Genomic DNA, 20062 nt, shown 5'->3' on the forward strand with positions numbered 1-20062 from the left:
GACCTTTTGTACTACTATACACAGACACAGTACTACCAATTGTCTGTTGGTTTAGTGGTGGTTGGGGCTGAACTTGGTAGGGAGAACTCTTCGATCCCCGCAATAACAATTGAGAGGGGACTGGAACCTATCCACCCAGAACTCGCCCCGAATCCGGATTAGCCCTAAGGACGAAACAACCAAAAAAACAAAAAAAAACAGACACAGTACTAAAGTTTAGTTTAATTTCCCAAGAAATATTGGGGTCATTTAAATTTAATTACTCCACCTCATTGTCTCCTCCTCTGACCTCTACTCTCCCATTCTCAATTCTCTAACCCACTCACCTGCTTTAATTCAAACTCACTCTCTCTCTTTCCTCTCTGCTCTCAATTCTTCTGCAATTCTTTGCTTTTTCCGTTATCAAATTTACCATCTGGGTATCTTCCACATTTTTATCAGGTTTGTTTGCTCTATTTTTTTATTTTTTCCTTTTGTTTATTTGAGTGTTCATCATATTCATGCTTGATGATTTGTCTTGTTCTTGTCCTTCAATTTTATCGCCTTTTGTAGCGGTTCGGGTTTAGTTATTACATTACTGGTTCAAATTACATCATTAACACTGACGGGTTTTTTCATAAGGGGTTTGTAAAATTAAAGATCCGGGAGAATGGAATTTATAAAAGTGATTGCATTTTGTTTTACTTTTTATCTGCATTTTGGTTTTACTTTTTAAAGCATTTTTAAGATTTTAATTAATTTAAAGGTCTATTATTCAAAAGAGGATTAGATCTTTGGCTTACCAGTTTTTGCTTTATGGATTTTTATTTTGTTTTTTCTTAATTAAATAATTGGTAAGTTGACCATTTTCCTGCAGTTTCTTCTCCGTGAATCTCTGTTATGCCCTATGAATGTCCATGTGCATAATTAACTATATTAAACCTATTATCCGTTTTTAATGTGGTATGTAGAATTCATGTTAAAACAATTTTATTCCAAAATAAGTGTTTTTGTTTTTAATATCCATTTTAGTTTGAAGGTTGTATATTCTTTAAATTTATTTTTGGTGTGAATGACTTGGGCAATACAAATTACAATTAAACGAGGGAGAATTCGATAGTTTAAAGCAAGGTTATCAAAATCGTGATTCAACTTTGAATCGAAAGGGACACTTAGAATCGAATCGTAAAATCGAATCGTAAGATTCTACGAACAAGATAATCAAGATTTTATTCTGAAAATTCATTTAAAATGCTTATATTATAGGTAAAAAAAGTTAATAATTTAAATATAGTTGTTCAATATCTAAATAAGGAATAATTAACAATATTTATCTATTAATAACTTTTTCAACGTGTTTTGAATTTATGGGGTTTTCGCTAGTCAAGAAAAAAGTTTAGAATCGTGTAGAATTGTAAATCGAATCGTTGACAATACTTAAATCTTAGAATCGTAAGATTCTACGATTTGAATCGCGATTTTAATAACCATGGTTTAAAGTTTGTATTGAGTGGTAACGGAAATGTACTCGGAAAATAAAATGTTGGCCATGTTTGGGTTTGTACAAAGCATGGCCATAAATATTAGCTTAATTTTTGTTGTTGAAATAATTACATTTAAATTGGTCAACATACGGAGTATTAGATTTATTGCCAACTTGTCACTTATTAGTTATTAACGTCTACCAAATGAGTACGTTACTGTATCTAGTAGCTTTCACAAATTCTTATTTACAAAGGGTGTACAATAAATATTGTACACCGGAGTAAAAGTTAACTCAAAATGTTTAAAAGTTAAGCTTATATATGTAAAAGTTATCTATTTATTAGTGATATTTTTTTTCATTTTAGTAAAACATATTTCTTCAAAACTACTAATAATGTATAAAATTAATCATTTAACCATTTCTATCAACTTTTTTTTTACTATTATAAAAGTTAATCAAAACTAGATTAAAGTTACAAAAAAATGGGTAAAAGTTATCTTGGTGTACAATAAATTTATTGTACACCTTGTGCGCGCAAGACCTTTTGAATATCTTTACTAAGATTTACTATTAATTAGGAGCGTTTGAGAATGGTGTAGGCGTCTAGCTATATTTGTCAAGGATTTTGAATGAAAGGTGGTTGTGTACTTAAATTATGGGGGTTGAGACTCGAGACAATGAGACTACTTCACTACAAAAAGTACTCCCTCCGCCCCCTTATACTCGCCCACCTTTTTTAAAAAATCGTCTCTTGATACTCACCTCGTTTCTATAAATGACATGCTTTTACTAATACTTTCTCCGTTCTTATTTACATGACATAATTGATTTTAGACACTATCACACAAGTTCCTTTGACTTCCTTTCGTGGTTTATACTTAAGAAAAAATATTGTCGTGTGGGTCTTGTTAGATTTGTCTCAATAAATATTTTTTAAATATCAACTTTTTATAATTTTTTCTTATCTAATTGAATACATTAATGTTTGAAATCGTGCGTTGGCAAACGTACCTAAATAATTGTGTCATTAAAAAAAACACTCATTAACCATTACCTACATATATTCTTACTTCCTTAAAAAGCATCAAAAAATTGAACCTACCCCACCCCAACCCTTTATTTGACATTTTTTCCACTAACTATCAAAAAATATTTCACTATCAACTACAAGTATTATTTAATAGGTGGGGAGGACCCTGTGTTCGATCCCCGCAACAATAAGGGGGGCTGGAATCTATCCACCCAAAACTCGTCTCGAATCCGAATTAGCCATAAGGGTAAATCGGGTGCTAACACCAAAAAAAAAAACAAGTATTACTTAATAAATTAATAAGTCAATTAAATTGCCTAAAACTTTTTGCCGGTCAAAATGAGTTAAGTATCAAGGGACGGAGGGAGTATCATGCAATTTCTACCTACTTTATTTATTTTGTTCCGTGGTTAACAGATTTAGAAATCAATGCCATATTACTGGTTGAATTTGAATGCTAATTCAATTTTTCTTGTACTGATAACATAGATTATTTTGGGAGGGAAGCAGGGATTAGGATAGAAGATGTCAAGTGTCTAGTCTTTGGGAGGGCTTGAATTGCTGATAAAATAGACGCTTTTTTCTTCAAGAAAAACGATACTTCTTCCATTGCAAATTATTTCTTTGTAGCTACATTGCGAGTGGGTATCCTCTCTTTCTAGTCTACTTCCTCCGTCCCGGAATACTCGATCCGGTTTGACCGACACAGAGTTTAAGGCACTTGAATTGACTTATTTAATTTAATAGGTAGTAGTTGATAGTGGGGTATTATTTTAATGTAGTTAGTGGGAGGTGGGTTAAGAGGTGGGGTTGGGGGAGAGTAGGGGTTGAATTTTTAATTATTTTTGGCAAATTTGCCAAAAAGGACCTTTTATAACTCAAATTTTGCAAGAAAGGACCTTATATAATTTTTTTTGTGAAAACACACCTTAAAGTAATTTTTTTTGCGAGAAAGGACCTAAGGAAAGTTTCTAGCATTGACTGAGCTTTTCCGGCCATTAACTTGCACGTGAGCAGCACGTGTGGCTTACATTAGCTAAACACAATGATTTTCCCGACTCTTGAATTTTCAAACTTGATTTTATTTCGGTTTTTTTTTTTCAACTTTAGGTTTTAAAGCTTAGAATTTTGGAGGAAAATTGGGTGTGATAAGCAAAATAATGCCACACGTGCTTCTCACGTGCAAGTCAATGGCCGGAAAAGCTCAGTCAATGCCGGAAATTTACTTTTGGTTGTCTTTCGCAAAAAAAAATTACATTAACGTGTGATTTCACAAAAAATAAATTATATAAGGTCCTTTCTCGCAAAAAAATTTACATTAAGGTGTTATTTCACAAAAAAAATTATATAAGGTCCTTTCTCGCAAAATTTGGGTTATAAAAGGTCCTTTTTAACAAATTTGCCATTATTTTTTGTATGGAGTAGGGGGTAGGTGGTTTAATAGGGGTGGAGTGAGAAATAATATAATATTGTTAGAATATTTTCATTTTTAGAAACAGGTTAAGTATTAAAGGACGATCCGATAAGGAAAACAAGTCAGTATTTCATAGATAAACGGTTGTGAATGCATGAAGGAGGAAAATAGGGTGGTTTTTGGAAATTGTTTATTAAACTAGCTTAAGGCGTCATCGTATTAAAATAAGAAAGGAAATGGATGAAAAGAAATGGAGAGGATTCCAACACAATGTGCAGCCTCAACTCGAGTTATTGGAGTATATTTAAAGATGGAATGCATCTCTAATTTCCATCCTATAGCACTTGAATAGGAAGAATGAGCAGACCCTTCATTGTTGCTCCAAATCAAGTAATAATAGTACAATAAGGACAATTCGGGTATTACACCTTCACCCAATTCATTACTATTGCAGGATTGCTAACCTTGTTTTGAACATCCCATATTTAATACAATACTAGATTAGATCCTGTGCACGTACGGATATTTAAAAATTATTATTTGACCATCTTTTTTATAAAAATTTTAATTGAATTATTTATTCCTTAAATCTATTGCGTAATTAATAATCTCGAATGTACTCATTTTATCATATTTTAACATACTACGTATTATATATTTTATATGTTTAATATGATGATCTGACTAAAATATTTGATATATTTAATATGCTAATTTGACCAAAATATCGAGTAAGAATATTTTCTATTATTGACATGACAGTTTGACTAAAATTTACCAAAATTTTAATAATGCCATATTCCATAATCCTATATTTTTTTTCCATACATAAACATTTATACAAAAGAAGAGAAAATAATAATAAAAAGAATAAAATAAATGTCTTTTTAGAAAAGAGTTTTTGGCGGAAAAAAATTTCACCAGGAAATGACACGTGTCATTTCTTGTGTCTCTTTTAGTATATAAGTAATAGATAGATTATGTCACTTTAAATTGATAGGGAGCAGTAGTATATTTTTTTTTTTTTTTTTTTGACAGGCAGTAGTATATTTCTTAGCTCACTTTCTTTTTCAAGAAAGGCGATGGTAGGCCAAGGCCGTGTTCATAAATAAAATATAATACAGTACTAAGCTAAGCATATCATTTGTAAATAATCTGCAGTACTCCCTCCGTCCCGGAATATTCGCAACGGTTTGACTTTTTGCACTATTCACATAATTCACTTTGACCCTATTTTATCTTTAGTATATGAAAATAAGTGTTAGCATATAATATATTGGTGGCTTCATCTTAATATACATTTTCAAAATATTAATATTTTATAATATAAAATTGAAGATATTGATAGTCAAAGTTGTGCATTGGCAAGCGTGTCCAGTCAAACCGTTGCGAGTATTCTGGGACGGAGGGAGTATATACTAGTTGAAAAATGTGTGATAAAAGGCCATTGATGCCTGAGAAAGTGAGTAGCACTTTTTCAGCTACTTTCGTTGCTTTGGGTTAAAGGGGATTGCCATCTTTTGAGGACCAAAACTGTTTTGGAGCAATGCTTTCTACTTTTGCACTTTTCAAAAACAAGCAACACTCCATTGTGTAAAGAAAAGGCACTTCTTGTAAAAGAGTTTTATATTTGTTGGCCCTTTGAGAAATATTTTACAAGTTGGTTCCTGTTTTTGTTGGTACAGTACATGATCAATCCTGGACAACTTGCTTTTCTATTTTAACCTAGCAATACAGAAGACATGCCGAGACTCAAGTAAGATGTCTAACTTTTCATGTAAAGCATTTATCAATCCAGCAATATTGATGGTAAGAGTATTAATCAATGTTTGGGGATTGTATTGTGTTGAACAGGGGATCGGAAGGGCCTCAAAGGCCATCACCTACATTTAGAACTTCACGACATCTTAGAACTTCCAGCTCTGATTCTGATCCTCTTCATCATCGTCCAATCACAGAAAGAAGCCCGAGGCTTGGGGACCATCGATCCCTGAGGGGGACTCTATCAGAGCCGCTTAAACCCAAGAAACTCGGTACCCGTATCACTGATCTAGAAACTCAACTGGTACAAGCTCAGCATGAGTTAAAGAATCTGAAAGACCAGTTATCTTCTGCTGAAGATGCAAAGAAACAGGCCCAAGAAGAACTACATAAGGGTGGCACCAAGAAGCAGCAGGGTGTAACCAGAAAAGTTGTTGGGCCAGCAAAGCCCACTGCTGTTGCAGCTATCCCAAAGAACTACTCAAGGGACAAGCCTGGAGATGAAGATGTTGATCAAGAAACCGATGTATTTGAGGTCCCGATAGAGAAAATGTTAGTCGAACCAAAGGAGGCTGAAATGAGCCACTGTTCTGTTAAGTCAGAAGAATCTTCAATATCAGAACCAGAAAAGCCTTCATTATGTGATGAAGCATCTTCTAAGAATAAGAAGAATGAGGAGATAGATCAAATGAGAGCCATGATGGATGAAAAAGAGAAAGAAATACGGGTTGTAATTGAAGAAAACGAGACAATAAAGAAGAAGTTAGATGATGCAAAATCAGAGATAGACTTGGGTCGTAAGAGAGAAGAAGAGATGGTATCAAAAGTGAAACAACTAGAACAGGACTTACAAGTAAGCAGAGGAAAAGAAGTGCAGTTAAAGGAAAAACTAGTTGATGCGGAAGCAGCAAAGGAATTGTTAGAGATTGAGATGAAAAAGATGAAGGTGCAAACAGATCAATGGAAGAAGGCAGCTGATGCAGCTGCTTCTGTGCTAGCTGGTGGGGTAGGGACAAAAGGACGAATTTCTGAGAGGTGTGCTTCCATGGATAATCATTTCAACAGCATTTTCGAGCCACCACCCATCACTGGGTTTGGTGGTTACCTTGAAGACCCAGATGACAGTTTCGGGGGAGGAAAGAAAAAGGGGTCTGGTATTAGGATGCTGGGGGACTTGTGGAAAAAGAAGGGCCAGAAATAAGTCCGTTGCGTCCCTCGTTCTTGAGGGCTCCTGTTCGGTTTGTCGTTGTGGAGCAAAATGGTTTCTTACCATTTCCAAGCGTTTCTTTGTAGTTATAGTAATAGCCTTAGATTCAGATTTAGATTTAGATTCGTCTGTGATGATGTATTAGCTTGAAGACTATGACTGTCCTATTATCCCAATCATATTTTTACTGTCTCGGAGTGAAATGAAAGATATTATCATCTTCACTTTCCAGGTAAAGCAGCCTCTGAAATTATTCATAAAAGAAACCTAATGTTCCAAGTACCCATTGTTCTGTAAATGATCTTTAATAAGAGCACTATACAATTATTTACTCCCTAAATGAATTGAAGATTCTAAGAATAAAATGAAATACCAAGAGAGAGCATAAATTGCCTAAATGGTTTGCATTAGAGCTTCACTTGATTGCTGTCCTCCTTTGCTTCCTCAATCTTCCTTTCCGTCACTTCATTATGAGCAACATCATAAGTCGCGTGCACACCCACAAAGAGATAATACAGTAGCATTACTGCACTACAGATGAAGAACCTTAGGAATGCCTGATAACCCAATGATCCTATAAGAAATATATTCATCCCAATCGACAATGAGGGCAACCATGGGACTAATGGAACCTGCCAAATCGTTGGGGTTCGCTGTTTTGGCAGTAACTGCAATGCCAAAGTAGCAGCAAACCAAACCACTCCACAAACAGTATAACCAATCCAGCTGTGCTTTACGTTCCACAGTACTGTCAAGCAAATTGAAGAGCTTGCAATGAAAAACAAGCATCCAAGAAATTTGTATAGCCCTTGCTTTGGCGTAACATCTGCAACGTAGTAGCGTCTTACTAACAATGCCATAGCCATAAGCATAAAAATGAAGAGTGTACTGAATGAGAAGACACTAGATAAAACATCCAAACTCGAAAAGAAGGCAATAACAGCACTGAGAATAGTCACAAGCAATGTGGCATTGATAGGAGTGCTAGTTTTCGGATGAATACGAGCAAACCATGGAGGAATCATATGTGCCCTAGCAATCTGTGTCGTATAACGAGCTTGTCCTAGAGAACCCACCAGCAAACTGGTGGTCATCCCTTTAAGAGCAATAACAGACACTAAATACTTTGCCCATTTCATACCAATCTTGTCAAAAACAACAGTGTAAGGTGCATTCACATCAATCTCACTGTACTTTTGCATCATAGTCAATGTCAATGACATCAAACAATAAATCACAGTTATAACAGACATTGATCCCAATAACCCAATTGGAATATCCCTAGATGGTTTCTTAGTCTCTTCAGCCATGGTAGCAACTATATCAAACCCTGTATAAGACCAGTACACAACAGCAGCAGCCTGAAACACTCCTTCAGCCCCATATGGGAAAAACGGTGTTAAATTCTCAGTTTTTGAGTGCATAAACCCTACAATGATTATAAAAACAATAACCAATGCACTCAACACTGAACTCAACCAATTCAAAAATGACGTTCTCCTAGTCCCGGACATAGCTATACCATTCGCGATTAACAGCACAATCACAGCGATAGGGTCGAGAAGATTAAACCCCTCGGAAAAGGAATTAATCCGAATTCGCAAGAAATCGGAGTTACTATTAATCATACTGGCAAAATAAGATGACCATCCCCTCCCTAAACCAGCAGCACCAACAACAGCTTCAAGCAAGATATTACTAGCAGCAATATAAGCAATAAAATCACCCAATTCAATCCTAAGAAAAGAGAATGAACCACCAGCAACAGGGATTTCAACAGCAAATTCTGTGTAACAAAAAACAGATAACAAAGCAGAAAACCCAGAAATTGCATAGGATATTAAGATTGCTGGACCTGCATGATTATGTGCTTCTTGACCCGTAATCGTGAAAATACCCGACCCAACAACGGACCCGAAACTCATCCATATAAGGTCCCACCATGTCAGGCATTTTTTCATGGGGTTCACACTCTCTTTCTGCGACTCAACGAGTTCGAACGAGTCGGAGGAACGACTCAGTACCCTGTCCTTGAGACGTGGGTAAATCTGGGAAAGGGCTGATTTGTAGTCTGAGAATGAATTGAAGGAAGTTTCCGGGAAGAAATCGTTTTTTTTGCATGTCCAGTAGCTGGTGCCCGGTGGCTGCTCCGGTGGTTTTTTGGTGTCGATGGCGGCGGCGGAAGTGGCCATGAGAAGTGGGATTTTTTGAGGAGAGAGATTCGTGGGGTTTCGGGGATTGAGAATTTGACTCATTTATGAATTTATAAATCCTTTGTCAAAGATTTTCCGATAAAATCTAGGGAGTTTTGGGGTGAGTCAACTTCTGCATCTGCGCGCAGAGTGGGAATGAAGAGACTAGTGTCGTGTATGCGCCTATGTGGTTGGTCTTTTGGATATTTACCACACGTGTATAACGTGCTTTTTTTTTTTTTTAGGATAAATTGTTTTTTATATCACCTATAAAAATAAAATAAAAATATTTTTTACCACCTAACAAACTAAAACTTGTATTTTTACTATCTAAACAAATTATAACTTGTTTTTTACCACCTGAAAACGAAAAAATAGATGAAACTTTTATGTGTGGCTACCTAATTCAATTTTCCGTTATCAATTTTGTGAATTAATGATGGTGAAAATTTGAGTTAAGATAAAGGTTGGGGTCTAACCTTTTGATTTTTTCACCTTTTAAGACCTACATTTTTTTTTTTCACATTTTGGGACCTCATCCTAATTTTCCGACCACTTAACCCACCGTTAACTTACCGGTTAATAAAAGGTTGATGTCCTTTAAAATAATTTTTTTAAAATTTATTTTACAATAGCCATATCATAAATTAAAGTGCAATTAATTTAAAATTTAAAAAAAAAAAATCATAATCCAACATTTGAAGATTTTTTTAGTTTGAGAATTTTCCATAACGTCAAAATCTTAGAGTTATAGTTCTTAATCAAAATAATCAAAGAACACAACAAAATAATCCACAAAGCAAAATTAATTATAGTTTCACAAAAATGGAGAAGATTAAAGGAGACGGAGAGAGAAGTGAGTATCCCACCTTGTACTTCATTATTTGAGTTTATCATGAGTTGAAAATTGAAGCATCAACAAAGAAAGAACAAAATCAAAAAACCTGGTACACAACTTCAAACATCTTCAAATTATTTGAGCTTTCCGAGATCAAAGAATGAATTGAAGTGAGAATATCAGTAATTGCTTAATTCATCATTGACTATTGAGCAAACATAAAAAAAACAATGCAAATAATTGTAGTTGTGACAAGTGAATTTTGACTCAAGGACTTAAACTTTTAACTAAAGGGACTAATCTTTTTAAATGCCTTGGTTAAATATGTCCGGAAAATGAATAGTAGATTCCAAAAGGTGAAAAAAAAGTGCGGGTCCCAAACGGTGAAAAGTGTGAAAGGTTGGACCCCAACTTTGATCTTAACTCGTGAAAAATTATGTGAAACTATGGAAAATAAGGTAGTAGTGGAAGAGAATAGATTTAAATACATGAAATCATGGAAGAATATAACATATCAGAAATATTACCATTATTGTGCCCCCTACGTAACATTTTCATCTATTTTTTCAATTTTTAGATGGTAAAAAACAAGTTTTAAATACTTTTAGGTGGTAAAATGTAAGTTTTATTTTTTAGGTTTTTTTAGGTGGTAAAAAATAATTTAATCTTTTTTTAATTACTCCTTCCGTACTTAATTAAAAAATACAGTTTGACCGGCACGTAATTTTAGCAGGGTGAGTTGAATTTATTAAAATAAGATAAAAATAGGGTATTGAGTTATTATTTATTGTAGGAAATTGAGAGTGGATGAATTATTTATTGTAGTAAAATGAGGATGTGAGTAAGTGTGGAGACCATAAGAGAGAGAGAGAGAGAGAGAGAGAGGAGAGAGAGAGAGAGAGAGAGAGAGAGAGAGAGAGAGAGAGAGAGAGAGAGAGAGAGAAATTAATATAATTGAAAGTTGAGACTATGACATGCCAAAAAAAAGAAACTGTATCTTTTAATTAAATATGAAAGATCATGAGAATTTTATCCTTTAATTAAATACGGAGGAAATATTTTTTTTGTTAGATTATCTTGTTTGCAATAATTTGACTTGTGCAATATCTATGCATTAAGTTTGACAACATTTTTGTTCATATATAAAAAAACAAATGTAATTGTGTAATATGTTGTTCACTTGTTTGATTAGTTTTGATGTATTTAAACAATATTTTTTTTAATATAGTTCTTACTCAAATATAATTTAATATTTTCTCCGTCCCAAATTAGTTTTCATAATTATCAAGGCACCTAGTTTTAGGAAATAAGTTGTTGTTTGGTTATCAAATATTATCTTATTGGAAAAGTAGATATAAAAGGAGATAGTGGGGTATTAATTTATTGAAAAGTAGATAGATGTATTATATTTTAATTAAATGTGAGAGGGTGTATGACCCTAACTTTATGGTAGTGGAAAGAGAGAGGTATTAAAATAATTGTGGGGTCTTTCCCAGATAGAAGTGTAAAAACTAATCGGTGACAGATGAAATGAAAAGTATAAAAACTAATTTGGGACAAATAGAGTATAATTGAGGTCAAACTAGTGGTTTGGCAAGTATGCACTCAAACTGTTACAAATATTTAGGAATATAGGGAGCATTATCTTTTTGCACTCTACAACCTAGGATTCAATGATTGAAGGATACGATTGTTGATCTATCGAGTTCTTAGCTCAAATGATTGCAAAAATGAGTAAAGATTAATTTAAAAGCCCAAAGGCTCGGGATTTGTTCTATTAGGCTCTTATTCTTATTGTTTATTAGATAAGGCCAGATAAGACCAGGCCAAACTAGAAAAAGAAAAAAGCACTCACAAAAAATATTCAAACCAGACCAGAAACTAGAAAAATCAGACCAAATCAGGCTCAAATGATTGCAAAAATGAGTAAAGGTTGATTAAAAGCCCAAAGGCTCGGACTTTGTTCAATTCGTCTTATTCTTATTGTTTATTAAACCAGACCAGTTAAGAACAGACCAAACTAGAAAAAGAAAATTGTACACAAAAAACATTCAAACCATACTAGACTAGAAATTAGAAAAATCAGACCATATCAGGTGAAGAGAACAAGATCTCACTTGACCTAAGAGCATTTAAGAAATGTCACTTGAGTTTACTCGATAATCATTTTTATTTTGATTGAGGGATGATAATCATTTAATTAATAATTGATTATCAATTGAATTTAATTTAAATGAAAGAAAATGAAATGGTCGAATTTATTTTAAATGGAAGGAAATGAAATAAAATAAAAGATCAATAGGTCTTGTACACAACCAATATACTGAAGGAAATAATGCCCTTCGTCCAAGTATGCATTCAATGCTAAAGTCTAATAAATGCGGTTCAGTATTAATGTAACACCCCGACAATTCCCTCTTTTCTAAAATAACCTTTTTATATAAAACGTAGAGAATTATCAAGGCATTATCGCCCGTGTGAAAACGTATCGGCTTATTCAGAATTTTTGCAGCGGAAAACATAAAACTAACTTTTAGGTTCATAAATAATCGATTACATAATAATATTAAGTCCAAAACCAATTAACGGAAATAAGGAAATACGAATAGTACGACAACTTTCAAATCTAAGTTAACAAACCAAATCACTTAATAAAACAAATATAACCACGAGCTCTCTAATCCCGATCCCAATGATGCATCATCTTCAAACCTGCAGATGGACAATGCTTATTGATCCTTAGAGACTGCTCACCAAAGATTGGGTCATCAGTTCATCACAGGATCAATAAGGCATAGCCATGATCAACATGCACAAGCAAAAGCACGTAATCAGCAAAGCTGAGTACTACATACTAAATCAATAATAATCCTAACATGATTCTATCAAACGAACAACCCTAACATGATACTAATGAACATAATTAAGGGCAGACAAAACATGATAATTCGACGACCATACTTGACTAGACTAGGCTAGACTTATAACAATAATAATATTTTAGTTGAAATAGACAATGGACCGAGTTTTCTAGCTAGAGGCTTCACTAAGGAAGACGAGGTACGGGCGCGACTCCGTAACCTCAGTGACCTGCGATATCGAGGAACGTTTGAATAAAAATAGGACACGGTGATCAATCCGGTCCGAATTAAAGGCCATGGGCTACCACCATGAACCCCAACTCCTGTTTGTCCGTCACTTTAGACGTGCACAGTCTAAAGCTATTGCTACTCAGTTTCACTTTACATGATTTACAAATTAAAACCCTGTTATGACTCAACAATCACATAAGGCATACAAACCACATGTATTCACAACTGTTTTTATCTTGGAATTAAGTAAGTGATCATAAAGGGATCAAACAAGACTCATTCCAATTAAATCCAACCTTTCCTTTAATACTGATTAACCCCTCTATATGGGTACAAGGTTTCAACTTACTAAACAAGGTCCTCGGCCCTCATAAAGTAGTGAAAAGCTAAAAGGGAACAACAATCAACTAATATGAATCAATATATACAAAGTAATCTAGTGTTCCCAATCAAACATGTTTGCATCAATCATCCATACTAACATGTTATAATTCTCATTATGCAATATAGGATCAATATGTCCATGCAACAGCATTAAACATGCAATTTCAACCTGACTAAGTTCGTCAATAATATCAACATCACCAAGTTCAACAATACTATCAACATAGCCAAGTTCAACAACAAATTCAACATGGTTTCAACAATTAGCACACATTCCAAGCACACATGTATGTACGTACCTTGTGTAAACAAACAGCAAGACCACTTTAATAATTCAAAAGTCGCCTACAAAGAATTCTCCGCCTAAAAACAACCAACAAGGATTCCCAATCAACTTCTAATCGTTCACAGCTATAATAACACATTCTAACTACATCCTAAACATATTTAGAATTCTTTTTCAATAACAAAACTTGAATATTTGATTTCCTAGCATAAAAATTATTGAATTAGTGATTGAAATTCGTTGAAAACTCTTTGCAAACATCGTACTTTAAATTTTCAGCAATATAACTTATTTAAAAACATTGCCAAGGCCAATCTACGTTCTTAGAACATCGAAACAATAAATTCAATAATCCACAATCATCCTGTCATGATTTAAAACTTAAAATTCATGCTTTTAATAATAAAAATCATTATTTCAATGCATTTATATAATCTGAAAATTAAATTTATTATTTAAACATAATATATAAATCTGAAAATTCTAATTAAAACATAAAAATGTATAATTTAAATTCAAGAACATAATTTGAATTATTAAAACTTAATTAAATTCGTTAATTAACTTAGGTTTAGAGAACAACCGAAATCAAGGAGGAGAGGAGAAGATTGGGCAGCGGCGTATGGTGCGGCGGCGACGGATGGCTGGTTGACGAAGGTGGTGTTGCGCGGCGGCGAGGAGGCTCGCGAAGAGCTGCACTGTTGCTTGCGAAAGGAGAAGGTTAAGGCTGGCTAGCGGCGCAATAAAAATGCACGGTGGCAGCGACGGTGCGGCGAGGCTGGTTGCGCGGTGCAAGTGGTGAGTGCTGGTGGTGGCTGAGCAAGAAGAGCAAAGGCAAGAAAAATAACAGATCCATTTATTAAGGAGAGAGGAACGAAAGAGATAAAGAAAGAATGAAGGAGTTACCGGTGGTAAAGGAGAGCGAGGAGAGGGACGACGATGGAGAAGCAGGCGGCGGTCAGGCGAGGTGGTTGACGGCGGCCTGAAGCAAGGAGAGGGGCAGCAACGCACTTCACGTGGAACTAAAGCAAAGAAAGGGTTTTGGTTTTGGTTTTACGTGAAATAGAAAAGAGGAAGGAGGATTATTTTGGGTTTATTGATTTGGGCTTTACCCATTTGGGCCTAGAATTAGGATTTGGGTTTTAGTGTTTGAGTCAAACCGAATAGGATTGTTTTCTAAATTCAATCGTGTTTTCGTAATTCGATTTCTTTTCAACGTAAAATTATAAAATTACTTTTGATTTCATAAATCGTTAAAAATATTTAAAATGTAATAAAACAAATATACGTTAATTATATATTTATTAATAAAACTCGTAAATTCTATTTAAATATAATTAACTATACATTAAAATATATTAATAAAATTTATAAAATTACGGGGGATTACAATTAATTGATTAAACAAGTTAATAATTCAGTGAGATCAAGTGAGCTGAATGCCTAGCTAGAGGCCGCTTCAGTTCAAGTGGAATTAATAATATTAATCCACAGCTTAGTCTTAACTGATCCCGTAGGGTCACACAAATAGTACGTGAACGGATCAAGTATTTAAGTGAATATATTATTCATTAAATACTCTATTTATGAACATTCGGAAACGACGGATCTCGGTTCCAGTGGGAGCTGAAATCGTCAAAAGGAAAAATATATAATGCTCCGGAAATGATGATATTGCCGAAAACGGAAATATGGATCATGATGGAAATATAAATATTATCCAAGTCGTAGATGTTACCAGAAACGGAAACATGGTACGCATCGGAAAATATTATCGGAATCGGAAATATTGCCGGAAACGGAAATATTACCGGAATCGGAAATATTGCCGGAATCGGAAATATTAAACATTTGTTCGAAACGGAAATAAATTCCGGAATCGGAAATACTAAATATTTGTTCGAATCGGAAATGAAATCCGGAATCGGAAAACGAATCGAAAGCGCGACGTACGAACGATCGAAGGACGAGCTTGCAAGACGCAAGGCCCAACGCAAAGGCATGCCCAGCGCCCAGCAAGACCGCGCGCACAGAGCAGGCCGAGCAAGGCAGGCCGAGCAGAAGCAACGCCCAAATGGGCTGCGTGCTTGCTGCCAGCGCCCAACACCCTTGGGCCAGCCTAGCAAGCAGCAGCGCCACTCGTGGGCCTGCGTGCTACGGGCTGCGCTGGGGGGGGGGGGGGGGGTTTGCATGCTACACCAATCCTTGGCCGGTTAGGATTACTCCGTTAGCAAGTAATCGCGTTTTCCTAATTCTACTCAAAATTAGATATTTTGTTAAATCTGAAATACTTAGGTATTTGATTAAACGTAAAATTCTAATGATATTATTTAACTAGAATTCTAATGGATTTAGTCATTCGATTCCTAGTAGAATTCAAACTTCGTTATTTCCACCCTATAAATATGTGGTTCATGGTCACAATTTATAATGCAATTCATAAGTATTCTAATCAAGCTACAACATAACCATCGGCTCCGAAACGTTTCCACAACTTGTCAATATGAGACAAGTCCTGGAACTCCACCTCATACTTCCTCGAGTTTGGTGGCATGTCCGCTTTGCCAAAGAAAATGACATCATGCGGAACACGCTGCCCATAACCCAATTGCCGAGTGACCCGATCAGGGTTATACATCTCACTGATATCACGATAACATATGGGCCCCATGTAAGTAGTCCTCGAACTCTGAGCGGCGGGGTTGGCGCCAAAAGACGTCCACAAAACCTAGGAACATCAAAGTATTATACAACAATCTAAAACACAAGAAATATGCATTGTAAACACCAAATTATAAATGTTGTATTACGCTCTGGTGTCAGCTTATCTAATCGAGCACGAAACGACGCCAATCTAGTCTGGTCCTTACTCTTAGCAACAAAAACCCATCTCGAATCTCGAGGATCATCAGATCCTAAATCCTTCCTGATTGACCGTGGTCGGAAACCAGGAAAATGCTCAAATATCCAGGCCTGAAGAAGCGTGAGACAACCTCCAATACTTCGTGACTCTGATCGTGAAGCCATACCCAGCTGGCGATAAAGAAAAACTAAGCAAGCCGAACCCCAAGAATAACTTTGTAGACGATCCAGATGATCGAGATTATTTAAGATCTGCGAGCTAATCCGACTCATACTCTTATCAGTAAACAAACAAGATCCAATAGTAGTCAACAACCAACCAACCATCTCACAACCTGGGTCCTTACCCATCTCCTGCAAACTGTCAATAATAGAGGCAATCTTCACACAACTTTGCTCCCATATAGGCGCTTTCCTTTCTCTAAGGGCCGCCTCATCGCTCACCTGAAGCAACTCAAGAAAAGGTTAATCAAAGGTAAGCTCTAGTCATCAGAGGTACAACTCACTACACTCCCATCGATATGAATCCCCAGTATCGCCTCAATGTCATGCAACATGATCTTCATCTCTCCAAATGGCAGATGAAATGTGTTCGTATCTGGTTTCCACCTATCCACAAAAGCAGAAATCGAAGGAGCGTCAATGTGGGGTGCCGTGATCAACGGAAAATGACTCAACGAAGTAGCAAATAGCTTTTGTTGCAGATCAATAGAAATTACACGAAACCACTTCTAAAGCCACTTACAAACCACTAATCTACTCTAGCAATGCAATTTATCTCGATCTGAAGTGCCATCCATAAACACGTCGCAACGTGAGCCGGGTAGCTAGGAATAATGCTTCCGTCTGAAGGAACTCCACCCATCGGGTCAGTAACTAACCAAGTGTCTCTCGCCCTCTGATCTCTATCTCTACGGCAATGTCCAGTGGTAGTCGTACTACCCTCAGAGCTACAAATAAACTTCCCTCTAAGTCGTTGAATAGTAACAGGAGCATCACATTTGCGCTGCACGACACGAGGTGGGATGACATGCGTTTCCTTATCCCCGTCACTCTTCTCATGCTCCTTGTCCACATCATCGTACGAATCCACATCCATCTCCGCATCCACGTCCTCCTCCCCATCCACATCCTCCACGTCCTCCTCATAATGTTGTTGCGGCGGGAAACCCTGCGACCCATGTGACGAACGAGGTGGCGGTGAGGTGGATTCTAAAGCCTTATCCAAAGTCGTAGTGAAGTCCTCCAAGTTCTCCTCCTCCACCTCCTCCTCAGACAATGGTAAATCATCTCTCTCTCTCCTAACCGAAGCATTTAACATCGACTTCTCGTATGCCTAACTCCAGAACCGACAACGACATCATCCACATCATCCACATTATCCACATTATCCTCATAATATTCAACGTCGGTGTTCGTAAGTCGCTATTATCCATTAAACGTGACATATGTTAGGTTTTTTTTCATTAAAATTTAATTCCTCCATTAATTAGATTTGTATATTCATTTATTAAAATATATATTCAAATCGATTCAATATTACGTTACTCATTTGCCAATAAGATATTACTATTAGCGCGACGTATACTTGTTACCAAACTGTACTTTTTTTATATAAACTAAAATTTATATGTTTTTTAACGCTAATAGTTTTTTAATTATATTACTAAAATTATAAACTATATTTTTTAACGCTAATAATTTAATAATAAATTTTCATATTATAACTAATATTTCGTTTCATATAAACTATGACGTATATATATTTTTTAACTCTATATAAACTATAATTTATATTTATTTTTCAACGCTAATAATTTAATAATAATCCCTAAAATTTATTAAAAAAAATTCTTTACAAATAAAACTACGGATTATATTTAGTTTTCCGTTAATATAATAAATCAACTAAAATAATTACATTGAACAATCAAAATAAACAGAAAAACAAATAATAAAATTAAAAATAATAAAATCGAAAAATAATAAAATTAACAAAAATAAATAAATAATACTCCCTCCGTCCCTTAATACTCGCACCGTTTTCCTTTTCGGGCCGTCCCTTAATACTTGCACCGCTTCTCTAAATGAAAATATTTACCAATATTATATTATTTCTCACACTTACCTACTACCCCACCTACACCTCTACTCCCTACAAAAAAATTATTTAAAAATCCACACCCCCACTCACCACTTCCCACCCCTTACACATTTTCCACTAACTATATTAAAATATACTCCACTATCAACTAGCAACCATTAAATTAATAAGTCAATTCAAATGTCTTAAACTCCGCACCGGTCAAACCTGTGCGAGTATTAAGGGACGGAGGGAGTATAAACAGAAATAAAATTAAAACAACAATAATTAAAAAAAGAATGAAAAAAATATATTCAAAAACTCATTTTCCCTGCCGCACACACGAATTGTGGGGCATCCATGTCCGCCACGCAAAGCACGTGAGCCAGTGACATGGGAGTTGTAATACCTCGTATTTCTCTATAATTATAAATATATTTTATTATATTTATAAAGCATTTCGTTGTATTTTTATAAAGTAATTTCATTTAATGAGAATTAAATGCGCTTTTTATTTTTAACTAATTTAAATATTAATCATTTCGAAAACCGTATTTTATTAAATAAATTCAAGGAATTTATTTTATCGGGAATTGTTGGGTCGTATTTCAAAAACGAATTTAATAAACTTAAAGCCCGGTCGTTTTGTTTTAATTAAACCCAACAAAGCTTGCAAGGATTAAATTCAACTAAGCCCAAAAAGCAAGCCCAACTTTAAACCCTAATACCTAACCCATGAAGGGATGAGAACCTATAAATACCCCTCCCCTTCATGAGATCCCCAACCTAAAATTTCTGAATTTTCTCTCCTCCCTCTCTCTTGTTCGTCCGCCCTTGCTTCAGCCCCAAGTCACGAGTGCCTTGCTCGTGTCCTTGCGCTCGTGTGCCCAGTCGCGCCTCACGCGCACCGCACACCCCTTGCTCTCTCTCGCTCGCCTCACCCGCTCGCCCTCGTCGCAGCCCGCAGCGTGTAACACTCGTTGCTGTTGCTGCTGTGCGTGCACCTCGCGTGCCCTCTCTCCCTTGCCCAGCGCGCCTCGCGTTCCCTCGCAGCCAGCAGCCCAGCCTCGAGCTGTTGCTGCTGCTGTTGCCCTCGCCGAGCACTCGCGTGCGTCCCTCTCGTCGCCCCTCGCTGCGCGCTGCACTGCTGCGGTGCGTGTGCGTGTGTTGTTGTGTTGTTGCGTTGATTGTTCGACGCACACGCACACAACACAATTAATTGTTGTGTGCGTGTGTGTTGTTGAATTGGGACAATCAAATTATGTTTTCAAAAATATTAATTTTCAGTTTTAAATTGATTTAATTATTGTGATTAAATTTAATTATTGGATTGTTTAGACTAATTAAAACGGTTATGAACACCGTCTTGGGTTAGTATTGTGTTTTAATTAAAGAGATTGGTTTTGATGATTTAAATTATGATTTTCAGATTTAATATGTTTATAAAG

General features: G+C 35.6%; 2 protein-coding genes across 2 annotated transcripts; one reads left to right on the plus strand and one right to left on the minus strand.

Annotated features, from left to right (window-relative positions):
• The first annotated feature begins 252 nt into the window (after positions 1-252).
• LOC110805733 (interactor of constitutive active ROPs 4) lies at positions 253-7114 on the plus strand. Its single transcript, XM_022011359.2, has 3 exons — positions 253-441; positions 5595-5665; positions 5764-7114. Exons 2-3 carry the CDS (start codon positions 5652-5654, stop codon positions 6869-6871), a joined length of 1122 nt encoding a protein of 373 aa, XP_021867051.1. The 5' UTR covers positions 253-441; positions 5595-5651; the 3' UTR covers positions 6872-7114.
• Positions 7103-9248, minus strand: LOC110805722 (cationic amino acid transporter 8, vacuolar). The gene has a single exon (XM_022011347.2). It carries the CDS (start codon positions 9130-9132, stop codon positions 7285-7287), a length of 1848 nt encoding a protein of 615 aa, XP_021867039.2. The 5' UTR covers positions 9133-9248; the 3' UTR covers positions 7103-7284.
• Positions 9249-20062: the final 10814 nt, after the last annotated feature.

The sequence above is a fragment of the Spinacia oleracea genome, chromosome 4 (genome assembly GCF_020520425.1).
Source record: "Spinacia oleracea cultivar Varoflay chromosome 4, BTI_SOV_V1, whole genome shotgun sequence".
NCBI lineage: Eukaryota > Viridiplantae > Streptophyta > Magnoliopsida > Caryophyllales > Amaranthaceae > Spinacia > Spinacia oleracea.